The sequence below is a fragment of the Oculina patagonica genome, chromosome 13 (genome assembly GCF_052425735.1).
Source record: "Oculina patagonica isolate OP01 chromosome 13, crgOcupat, whole genome shotgun sequence".
NCBI lineage: Eukaryota > Metazoa > Cnidaria > Anthozoa > Scleractinia > Oculinidae > Oculina > Oculina patagonica.
Window position 1 is genome coordinate 34,126,867 of NC_135770.1, and position 12,649 is coordinate 34,139,515.

The window sequence follows — 12,649 nt, forward strand, 5'->3', positions numbered from 1 at the left end:
CGGAGATCTTCGGTTCTGGAAATTGCTCAAAATGCAACAAGTTGCTTGAGAAGAAAAAAGTTGCTCGAATGGGAAAAAGTTGCTCGAAATATAAAAAAAATGCCAAAAATTTGCCGAGCAACTTGTAGAAAGCCCTATTCGTAGTACTAGGTGATCGGGCGGGGGAAGCTTTATTCAGCTATTATTAAAATGGGGAGGGTATGGTATGGGTTCGGGGAGAATAAAGGGGTTTACTTAAAATGTGAGACTTTCGGGATTGGAGTGATTAAATAAATAAATAAATTACTCAATCGATATAAACAGGTACCATTGTCGAGGGTGGGGGGGGGGGGGTTGTGTTACTGTAGAGATAGTAAGGGGGGGCAAGATAGGAGGGTCCTCATGGAGTGGTGGCTTTTATAGGGCTTTCCACAAGTTTGGCAACTTTTCATGTTTCAAGCAACATTTTCCCATTCGAGCAACTTTTTTCCTCTCGAGCAACTTGTTGCATTTTGACCAATTTCCAGAGCGAAGATCTTCGAAGATTTTCCGAGTGTTGTTCAGAAGCAATGCGAACCTTCCGAAGATTTACGAAGTTAGCTGAAGATTTTCGAAGAACATCTGAAGACATTTCAACTTTCGGCTCATTCTGCATCAAAACATTACAAAACTCGTCAGCAAACATGAGGACATCGATATCTTCACGATTTTTCTCAGTTAAAGAAATCCTTGTTATTTACCTAAATTTCCCCTTAAATATGTCATTTAGATACTTCTTTTGCTGTACAATTGCAGAAAATTGCGTAGAGATCTAACCATCAAAGGGAAATTAGCATACATTTTGAGAATTCTCCTGATTAGAAGCAGCGTTTTGAATTTTTGGAGCAACTTTTGAGCAACATTTATTATCAGAAGCAACTTTTTTTGATTTTTGGAGCAACTTTTGAGCAAATGTATGAGAAATTACGGGCAACTTTTTGGGAAATCTCGAGCAACTTGTGGAAAGCCTTAGGCTTTCACGGTAAAACGTAACTAATGGAAATGTCAGTCAGTGGTTCTTCTATCGCCCATTAAAAAAGCTCAATGCGCTTGCCCTTTTTTCGGTTAACAGAGATGTTAAGTTACAGATTATTTTTCATTGTTTTAAAAGGTTAAACTTTAACTTCCATTGTTGTAAAACCATTTTTGTGGTAAAAGGGTAGTCAGCCCATTTTTTTAAGTTACTGTTGTCCCATCTGTCCTATTTACAGTTGGTATGTTGTACGGCTAAAGGTAGTTTTTTTTTTTTTCAAATTTTAAGTCTGACGGTAAATATTCTTCCATTTTACGACTATCAGCTAAACCCAACGAGACCTCTCATAGGTGGAAAAGGCTTTTAAAGGATTCGCTCAGCTGTTAGTAGATATATAAAATGTACATATGTTTTTTACTTTGGTTGAAACGAAAGCGAACGTTTGATCACGGAGAACAAAAATTACTTTACACCTGCTCACTGTCATCTTGGAAGTTTATCCCCGAAAAAAAAACTATACACAAGGTTTTGGCGCGGTTGATATAAAAAAATTGGGCTCGTTCAGTAAAATCGATCAAATAACATAAAAACGCATTATAAATAGAAATAGAAGTAGTGAAAATGTGAAAATGATTAATGAAAATGACTGAACGAGCTTGTCGTAAAGAAGATGATTACAGTAAACTAAACAATTTTGTGGAAATAGATCATATGAACTCCGAAACGACCGAGGAATGTTCAAGTTATTTACAATATGATGTACAAGTTATTTACAATACAGTATTATGTACAAGTTATTTACAATATTATTATAAAAATATTTACAATATTAACGTTAAAATATTTACATATTTACAGTGAAAAACAACGGTAATTCCGTTTATAGACAATGGATGATAGGGATCGGAATACCTGCAAAATGAAAACAAATAAGGAAAATGTAAGTTAATAAAATCAATCAGTTAAAACCCGCGTCACAATTTAAAGGACACCTTCCGGTGTTGATATGAACCGCCAACCTGTGACAAGGAAACTGTGTATAACTTGACGCTGTGGAAATACGTGAGAAAGCCGCGGACATGAAAAACAGAAATATCCAGTTAACTGGCTGTGATCAAGGAGATTGTTTTCTGTTCTAGTTAAAGGATTCAGCTGACGTATTGGTGTTCTAGTCCATGGTCTAAGCTCTTTATCTTGCCACGAGCTCTTTTTGCCCCGAGTAGACCCGAGCCCACCTTCTTGGCAGTGTCCTTGGCCACGCTATGTTTTATAAGCCTTGGATCCGTCAGCTGGGACACATGCTATTAATATCACTTTTGTGCTTACTTGAAACAGGTGCCTGACTACCGACTGCTCCTGTTTCAGGCTGACTCGTTAAATTTTTTACATTTTTTTTCTTGGCAATAATTTGCAATCACATTTTGTTATACAACAAGAAAAACGCAAATGCCATTCTAGAAGAACTGTGATTGCATGGACATTTTTGAAGGCTGATAGACTATTATTTTCTTCAAAGACTTACCGAATCCCTGTTCGAGATTGCGTTGGGATTTGCTGAAGAGAATTTTGCTCCTCATTTCTCTCCTAGAAAAATAAGTAAACTAATCACTACAAAAACAGATGTGCAACGATCGTGTGGGACAAACGTTTTAAGGCAAATTCGTTGTTTACACTCAAGTAAATGAAAGAGTAAGGAAGCCGAGCCAAGTGGCCCATACAGCCGGAGCTTATCCCGGTTTCCGTAGCATTAAGCGACTAGGAGTATTGCTACTCCCCCCTGAATGGGATGCTTGTCCATCGCAGTGTTACCCCCCAGCAGTAAATTCGCCGGTAGCCATTTATACACCTGGGTGGATCGGAGAGAGGCACTGTGAGAGTAAAGTGTCTTGCCCAAGAACACAACGCAGCGCCCCGGCCAGGCCTCGAACCCGGGCCGTTCGACTCGGAGTCGAGCGCGCTAACCGTTAGGCCACCGCGCCTCCCACAATGAAAGAGTACTCGAACTTAATCAAACTCTTTGCATTGTGCTTAAAACCTGATCGTGTTTAATAAATCTTCTTTACTTACTTGAGGAATGGACGAACGAGGTTCACATAAGCTCTTAGTTTGAACTCGGGTTTATAAATGATGCACCTTGCCAGGCGATCTGGGAAGCTGAAAAACAGAAATGGAAAAATCAAGATCATCATTAGAAATACAGTTGACTTTGAAACTGGTATATGTGGTTGTCAGTTGAATGGTAGCTGTTTATTCCGTCGGCATAAGTGCGAAAGCTTCGGGCCGGTATATAAAGACACTACAGTCGAAGTTATCATAAGCGGACACCCTCGGGACGCGAAAAAAGTGTCCATAACTGGAGCTGGCCGCTTACGAGAATGGTTCTCGAAAGCGGCCACTGGAGGTGTAGGGAATAGATGGCCGCTTACGGGAGCATATGCATCCTGGGATGCATGTAAGGTGTGTTTCGAAATGTAACCGGACGTGGATGACGGAAAAAAAACACTGAAATATGGTACTGTAAATACTGTAAAATCATTGTGACAAACGGCGATGTGAAGTTGACTGATAAAAATAAGATGCAGAGGTTGTTAATAGGATTTTCCTTGGGGTGTCCGCTTACGGGAGCTTAAAAACAAAGAAAAAGTCTAAGTCGTAATCTCTGAAAGTGTCCGCGGCCGCTTACGGGAATGTCCGCTTACGAGAATGTAAAAATACAGAGTTTGTATGGGAGTTAAAACGGGGTTTCTAACAAGGTGGCCGTAAGTAGAGCTGTCCGCTTACGAGAGTGTCCGTTAAGAGAGCTTCGACTGTAGTCAATATGTCTTATGCCGTGTTTAAAGACTGCAATCAATCCCTCATGGTTTCGTTTGCTAGAGCTAAACGTAAAAAAACCCATGTAGTTAACGAATGTAGCTATGATCACTTCCGGGAGTGAGCCGCTTCCGAGTGATTGACATTGCAAAAATTACTAATAATAGCTCGGGGATTCGCAAGAGAAACTTGAATCGCAAGAATAGTCTCATCTGCAAACTCTAAACATAACCGTGATCTCGTGTTTGTGGTCACGTGATAATGGCTATGTCACCAACGTTGTACGCCGTATGATTGCAAGATCCAAGCTTCTATCCCGTTTTTTAAAAACAAAAACAGCGTGCTACCAAGATAACACAGTTAAGCCTGTCCTGATTGTGCTCGTTAAATGCTGGAAAGTTTTTCACTGGAATGACAAAAACTTGCTAAAAATTACCAGACACAGAAGTTTTATAACTTACCAATTCTTCAGCATTTTATAAATGCTCTTTCCAATCTTAGCGTTCACCATCCTTGTTCTGGTGTCGTTGCCTGGATGCACCACAACTGTAAAGTTGTGCGTGTCGACGAAGGAATGGATGAAAACTTCGATATATCTGTGACAAAACGGTAAACCGACGAAAGATATTAATTCATTAACCCTTTTTCTCTTCTGTTGTACTCGTTGGTATTGAATAAACATGAATAAAGAACCTCTCAGTTCCGGATTGGGGGGGGGGGGGGAAACTCCCAAGAAAGTGACGGGGATGCCGCGTCCGCTAGGGGAAAATACGGACTTTCGTCTCGCTAGGGTGTCGGGGAAAATGGCAGTATTTTTAGCCATCAGGGTCTCGTTTAGGGATGATGCGAAGAAATATAGAAATATAAGCTCTTTTTTTTCAGAATTCTGGTATGTTTTAGGAGTCTAAAATAGCTTGAGCCACGCCCAGATTGTCTCTTTTAGGGGTTCTTTTCAAAATGTTCGACGAGCATCAGCAGTCTTATAAGAATTAGATGGCAAGCTCAAGGATTGGCAAAATATTAAATATTCCTTCCTATCCGTGAGCTATTCCTTCCTAAAGTTGTAGTTTTATTACACAGGATGTACAATATCGAAGTATGTCATCCACTCCTATGAAACACAACTTTGAAAGTTGTGTGTATCCACATACGCGAGTGGATGAACACTTCGATATATCTGTGACGGAACGGTTAACGAAAAAATTAATTCATACTTGAGAGTGGAAGAATTTATAAAAGGGTAGAACAACAATTTTTACTTTGTGATATATAATAAAGCTGGTCCAATTCAAGATGAAAAGAAGAATCGATTTTGATAGGTTTCTTTAGTTGTTTTACGATTGTATTACCGATCGCTAAGGTGAACCACTCACAAATTACTTTTTCAAATTAAAATCATTGTTATAAAGAAAACAGTTTGTTGTAAGTTACTAAGTTTTGAGTAGAAACGTCCTCTTCTTTATTTTCGGGTGAACAGTTTTGGTCAAACTACAACAAATAGCGGCTTGGAACTGAAAACGTAAAAAATTTTGCGTGCGCGCGTTTAACCAAATGAATTCACCAAGCGCGGGAGAAACTATGCAATGATATAGTCAAGATAATAAGTTTTGACTTTTAACAAAATGTAAGCGGCCTGCTTGTTTAGTTAAAACTGAGATTTTGAAACCAATCGCAGAGCTCATATCAGACACTGAACACAAACCAAAAGCTAGTACAGGAACAGTTTTGAAAGTGAGCTGAAAACCGCGTAATACGTACGATGTTAAAGATCTTGCAACTTCATCCGCTTCTTTCTTATCACTTAAGTTCTTATTCACTGGAAGCCTTGATGCATCTACAACAATTATGTCGTGGCCATTGGCATCTCTGACGCCTACAGAGAGAAAAATACGCGGGGTACACTTAGCTTGTTAAAACAAGGAACTTAAGGCCATTTCAAACTGATTAATTTCTAGTTCTTAAGCAAAATATTATGGCAATTCCTTTTCTTTGGAGATATATGAGCTTCAAATTAATTAAATCAATTTGCCTTTATGTAATTAATTAATCAATTATGTCTTTATGTAATTAATTAATTAATTATGTCTTTATGTAAGCCGGCCGGGCTTACTGCCCGCGTGCATGTCAAACATGCTCACTAAAATAAAAATTAAAAACTTTTACTCGTCTTCCATCATCGAGTTTGAACTTCTTAACGTACGAAGATAAGGACTTCGCTACTGAAGTCAGCAGATTCTTTCTTACCGCTCTTCATACGTAAAGTAGCAAAGAACTTAAAAGAACTTAAAATTTCTACGTAAAAGTTCTTTGCTCGTCTTCGATCGAGTTTGAACTTCGTTTTGTGATTCTTATTTTGTGATTTCCAAGAGATAAGAGTGCTGCCGAACGTTCAACCCCCCACTTGAAAGAAAACTAGATTAAACGTATCATAAGAACTCAGATTTAGTTTTCTTTAACTTGTTTTTCCTGATAAATAAAAATCTTACCTAGACGGAAAACTACATCCTTGAACCTATTGTCGTCTTCATTGTTTGGGATGGTGTCATTGTCCGTTTTATTGTAGACTGGTTCGTTGTGGGTAATGACTGCTTCGGACAGTGAAACTGTTGGTTTTCCTATAAACGCAATAAAACAAAACAGTTATTTTTATGTTTTGCGATAACTTACTCCGAAAATGGCCTGGTGCATGAGTAAAAGTTTCCATTGTATTCTTCAGATATAGAAGTAACGTTGACTTGAGTTTCAAGGCAATTTCAAAATAAAAATGTCCGTAAATCGGTCAGAATCCTTGTAATTATAACAAGAATTCCGTTAGCAAGAATTTATCTCCTGTTTTGGCAGTATCAACTTCTTGTTCTAAGTCGAAGAGTCGAGAGTTCCAGAGGTTCAGCTTTGGCTTGCAGGAAAGCTTGATTACATCCTGAATAGTATCTATCAAAACTAAAATTAACTACTCCGTTGACACAACTTGTTATCCCTGATAAAAAAATGACTTAGTTTTTGACACTCAAATAAAGGTTTTTTTATTTTTTTTTTATTATTACCTTGGGAGGGAACTGTTTCGTTGTTGTCTGCAGTGACTTCGTCACTGTCGCTATCAAAATCACTGTGAGTTGGCTCACTGCTGCTAGCTGGCTCACTGATGTTACTTGTATACTTGGTGCAGGATGGCTCGGTGTCAGGGCCAGAATGGACAGCGGTGTTTGCCATCGACCTTGCACTTTCTCTTGATTCTCCTTTGTATGCTGAAAATCGTTCACAATGAATAGGAAGATTTTGCCTTATACTTTAATCTAGTTTTTTTTTACTTTTTGTTCAGGGATCTGTTATATTTTCGTTAACCAAGTTTAAAAGGGACACCATGTCATGATCACGAGCTTCACTTTAATAACGCATACGCATGCGCCTAAAAGACGTACGGAAACCTATAAAATAAGGATCCAGTTTTGTTAAAAGTTACTTTGCCGGTGTATCGATGCTATAAAAACTGAGTGATATTATGGTAATGCTATCAGGAACTTTAGATCTCAACTTGAGAAAATTTGGCTAACTTTAGCAATTGCAAGTTCTGCTCTTGCGACCCGGAAAAACATCTAAAAACTTAACGTCTCGCCACTTCCTCCAACAACAATTTACTTCATACAGTAATCTATTTTCATTTTGATGTTCTAGACGCATTTCGTGTACGAGTGAGAATACTTTGCCAATTTTAGCATTTTTTAATGAGAAAATTGTGATGTACTAGCAGCTGGTTTGTCTTAGATAACACAAAAAGGATTACCGAGTTTTTATAACTATCTTGACTGATAAATATTAATTATCTGACTGACCACTGACACCTTACGGATTTTGCGACCAACGCGCAATTAAGCATGCATCACCGTTTGATCCAATGATGTATAATTGACTATATGATTCTTAGCTCTTTCCGCAGAGGCCCTTTATATAAATTTCCCTTCGGGGCGAAGAGAGTTCTTAGATTACATTTTTTAAAGACTTACGTTTAAGCCAAGTCACGTTGGCACAGCCATAACCTCGTAATGGCCTTTTTCCTTTAAATACTAGAAATGAAAAACAGTAATGAACTTAGATTGTGAGGTACAAAACTTTCTATAGGTGATAGTTGACGAGTCAAGCCAAAGGCCGAATCACCTCACCACATGAGATTACCCCTTTTATCTTTTTTTTTTTGTCGCTTAATTTTGCATTAGTACGTAGACACACATCTAACTGATGGGCGATCCGACCACTGACTGATTGCTTGGCTAGGATGATTCACTGGCTGGCTGGCAATGCCTGACTGACGATCATCACTGACCACAACTGGCTGACTGGCTGGCTGGACTGAGATGCCTAGTTGGCTGGCTCACAGACCAAAGACTGACTACTGGCTAACTGACTGACGGAGTGGCCTCAGCTAACCGACTGTATCACTGACTAACCGACTGTACCCAGACTGGCTAGCTGCCTGACTGACTGACTGACTGACTAACTGACTTACTGACGACTGACTGAGTGAACCGACTGACTGACTGACTAACCGACTGGACTGACTGACTGACTGACTGACTGACTGACTGACTGACTGACTGAGTGACTAACCGACTTCACTGACTCACTGACTGAGTGATTGACTGACTTACTGGCTTACTGACTGAGTGATTGACTAACTGACTTGACTGACTGACTGACTGATTGACTGACTGTCTGGCTGTCTGACTGACTGACTGACTTTACTGTCTGACTGACTGACTTACTATCACGACTGACTAAGTGACCAAGTGATCGACCGATACAGATCGACCAACCAACCGACGATTAATTTGGAAAAACTTCTTTCAAACTATGAAACTATGTGCTTTCCTTTGTGCAGTTTCCCTTGATGAGTAATGGGTGAATTGACTGTATAACTTAGTTCTATGTAATTCATGACTTACTTTCTCCATTTTTATCTGGAACTATGAAGTCAAAGGTTGCTTGTTTGCTTTGCAGCTGGTCCTGAAGAACAATTTATATATACAGACCTATATATATTGAACTTTTAATTATCATTTGTCACTGAGCTATAAGTAGACACTGCTTAGAAAAGAGTAAAGGCCGCCAGTTCTGGGAATTTAATAATAGCCGGCCAAGGGCTTTACTGGCTGGAAACAATTATCCAGAAGCTAGTACTTCGTGTAAGAAACGAAATTACGTCTTACAGTGTGCGCATGTCAATAGCTCTATGGACCCATCACGCAATCTTCCCTTCCTCGAGCTCGTTGCGTGACGAGGACAAATTACGAACGTGGACAGAATAGGTAGACGGCTGGGTGAAGTGCATGGCCTGTGTACAATGTCTGTTGTGTGACACGTGTTCAGTCTTACCTCCAGGCTGACTGGCTCCTGGTTTGTTTTTGACTCAACCTGAGTTGAAGTGTCTTCACCACTACGGGTTAAAAATGCCCGAGCGAAGAGAGCCTGGAAGAAGCAACAAATAATTAACGGATTCAATCTGTACGACATTAAATAACTTATTTTTTATATAGCTGGGAAATTTTCCCCAACATCACGCCAATATTATTGGCTTATTAAAAGTCACATGACATCTAACAACAAAAAACTGTTTCCCGCCTATTTTATACAATCACGTATTGCTCCTGGACTGATGCTCATCGGTTGTCACGCAATCTTTCCGTTCTCATTGCGCGTACAAGGGTGCTGGCAGTGCAAGTATTGTGAACATTGTATATTGCGTGACATGTGTTCAGTATCTCACCTCCAGTTTTACGTCAACGTGCTCTTGAGTGGATTGATCCCAGACTAAATAGTCCGTGCATGACGAACACTGTGGCGAGAGAGCCGGCTGGTGTTGGCTCGGCAGCATTTTCTTTTGACTGTAAAATAAAAAAAAAAATTTAAATTTTTTTCTTTTTCCTTGGGCCAACAATCTGTTGTAAAATCACACGGTACTATTACCGCAATTCGCAGGTTTAGTGATAATTAAAATTGTAATAAAAGCGTGATCATCATTGTTCTGGGTACCAGAGGGAGGGCGGCGGAAAACATCGGGATCGGCTCAAGGTAGAAGGTTCTCCACCAAACACTGACACAAGGAAAACCTCTGGGCTGGTGTGCTAGCGATAAAATGTACAGTTCTTGTTTCACAAATACTAATTTCGCTGAGACATGTACAAGAAATCACAAAAGAGAAGCCTCTGGCAGCCAGAGTAGATCGGCACTGTTTAAGATCTAGAATCTTTCTTTAGGGACGGCCAATTGGTGTATTTTTCAATTTGTGTAGTCTTTGCGGGAGTCCATTTAGTGGGGATATCATCAGTGTAGTCAGTGTGTTGTCCATACCCGCCCCGTTAGAGGTAACGATCAATCTTGTAAAATAAGGGGGCATAATTCTAGCAGCGGGAGCAATGGACGAAACGTAAAAGCAAGAAAATGCGCGAGAACTGAGCTTTGAAAAGTTGTCATCTGGTGACAAAAAGAAGTTCAGTTCACTCAGCACTATGCAGGTCCTATGAAAATTAGACCTGATCACATAACCTTGGCGTGACTTACCTCAGTCTCTTTCTTTTCTTCATTTAATTCACTTTCCTTCACATCAGTGGTAGATTCTGTAGTAGACTCAGTGTCACTGATTAAGCCTTCATTCGTGTTCTTTTCTTCTTTCTGGTTTGTTTCTTTAACGAACTGGCACTTGGCCTCTTCACTACTATTGAAGCGCGAAGTCTGAAAATATGTATACAAATGTTATTTTCTGACCGAGAATATTTTACAGGAAATAATTCAACCTAGCCCTTGATTACGGATAAATGTTGAGTGGTGTATTAGAAAAGACTTTAAAATTTTTCATTTTGTTTTACAATTTGGGTAACGTTATGTGTTTTCGGCCATATTTAATGAAAAGAAAATCGAATGACTGTGAAACTAGAAGTTAAGAAACCTAGAAGTGTTTAATGAGATATATTTTGGAATATCAAAGTCACTGGAAATCCGAAACACGCCCGATTGTGCTTAATTAACATGACCATTTTTCGACAGTCGAGTGCCTATCACCAAAGTGCTCTCAGTGCTCAAATAAACTTCACTGGCTTGTCCAAATACATATCGCAAAAAAGATAAACTATAAAACCACTGACATACCTTCATTGTTATAACTGAAATTCGATTTCGGTTTCGCTTAAAAAGACAAGCTCTCAGCATTTTAGGATTCTTCTTACTGTCAGTTGACACAGTACGGACCTGTACGACTCCAATGCAGCGAAAACGATTTGACTTACAATTATCTACGTCACAATGTCGTAACAGTTAGCGATGATGACAAGTAAATAAGGATTTAATAAGAAGATTAAGTTTTTGGTAAACTGAACGTTGGCAGTAATACAGAAACTTAACATGTTTTGGTTTAATTTAGATAATAAAAGTAAAATATAGCCTTAGCAAAAAAGGTTCTTTAAAAAGTTCAGCTTCTGTAATGCATGGCATAAAGGCATTTGCGCGCTCACCTGAACGCCGAGCGCGCGCAAATTTTCTGAAAGAGAATTATGATTTTAAAACGCAGAACGCTTGCTAGGCACGACCAGGAGGTTTTAACAAGTTGAAGTTTGTCTTTTATTGCCGTTGTAGATAGAACTGTTGGGTATTTATTACAAATCAAGTCCAAAAAATGAATCGATGTTTGTGCCGCACTTGGACAGAACGACAGGCAAGGAAAATATTCACTGTTATAATCTTTCAAAAACCATTTTATCACGCGCGCGGGCCTGCTGATTACGCGTGCACACGTGCTTTTTATACTTTATTTGTCGTGGCCCTTATGAATTTATTTTAAGCAAATCGACATGAACTTTGTTTAGTTTCTTAATTATTTAAATGGAGACTTACAATGACGATTACTAAATATACACGTTAAAAGACCCATCGAGAAGTACTTTGTAGACGGCAAAGAAGGGAAAATAAGCCGGAAGCGTTTATATAAGTAAGGTCCCAGCAGCGAGCGAAAATCCTGGGGGAACATTACAACTATTCAGTAAAAAATTAAAAATGTGGAGATTTACGCAATGCGTGCTCATAGCTTGCAGACTCACACTGAAAAGTGAAAATATAACGTACCTGCGCGAGCATCTCAGAGATCGTCACTCGTGACAAGCACTCTCATTCGGTCCCGGAGACAAAATGTTTTAGATCCGGACAGGGCGGGAGAGTTGTGGGCGGGAGGAGATCGGTGACGAACTTTACTGCTTTCGAGTGTCGCGACTCTAGCTATATCATCGAGTCCCTAAATGTACCTAAGATCAAGAATAGCCAGAATGATAGCTGAAAGACAACATGTAAAGTGGTGTGAAATACTGGCTAACATAAAGCTAACGCAAATAACTAACAATGACATTACTAGGACTCTACTAGCCAAAACTCACCTCCATGTTTTTTAAAAGTTTGGCTGACGTTTCCTAAATTCTGAACAGGTTGCTTAACTTTCCTAGTTTTGTATGTTCTCAGTGCAATCTCTTCTCAAAGATTACCGGTAATCTCAGGAATGGTAGTGAAACCTCTTTGGCTTAAAACAACACTGTCGTAACAAAGCGATAACAAACTAATCATTTAATTTTACGTATTTAATTATATTTGAAAAGTTTGCCCAGGTGATGATTAGCCATTTAATTAAGTAAACCTAGTTTTGTTAACTCGATTCTTCATCTCTTATTTTATTTTTATTGCTGGCTGTTGCAAAGATTTGGATGATCTTTAATTGACTCCTAAGTAACAAAGTAAACAATACCAGGAGCCCATTCGAATAACGATTAACTCTACTAACACCATACCATCCGAACGACAGGGATCAACTTGCACGTG

At 39.1% G+C, this 12,649-nt stretch overlaps 1 protein-coding gene across 1 annotated transcript; it reads right to left on the reverse strand.

Annotated features, from left to right (window-relative positions):
- Positions 1-1,760: 1,760 nt before the first annotated feature.
- On the reverse strand, positions 1,761-11,064 carry LOC144635226 (uncharacterized). The gene is made up of 13 exons (XM_078494317.1): positions 10,940-11,064; positions 10,355-10,525; positions 9,561-9,678; positions 9,170-9,262; positions 8,740-8,800; positions 7,804-7,863; positions 6,847-7,047; positions 6,289-6,417; positions 5,561-5,675; positions 4,264-4,398; positions 3,059-3,145; positions 2,514-2,575; positions 1,761-1,903 (listed from the first exon to the last, which is right to left on the reverse strand). Exons 2-13 carry the CDS (start codon positions 10,375-10,377, stop codon positions 1,872-1,874), a joined length of 1,116 nt encoding a protein of 371 aa, XP_078350443.1. The 5' UTR covers positions 10,378-10,525; positions 10,940-11,064; the 3' UTR covers positions 1,761-1,871.
- Positions 11,065-12,649: the final 1,585 nt, after the last annotated feature.

Bases quoted from the DNA above. Each gene is read 5' to 3' on its own strand.
- LOC144635226 (XM_078494317.1), bottom strand. From the start codon at position 10,377: ATGAAGAAAAGAAAGAGACTGAG. The intron at 9,263-9,560 runs GTGAGATACTGA...TGCTTCTTCCAG, and splicing joins ACGTTGACGTAAAACTGGAG to GCTCTCTTCGCTCGGGCATT. The intron at 5,676-6,288 runs GTAAGATTTTTA...TTCTCTCTGTAG, and splicing joins GGATGTAGTTTTCCGTCTAG to GCGTCAGAGATGCCAATGGC.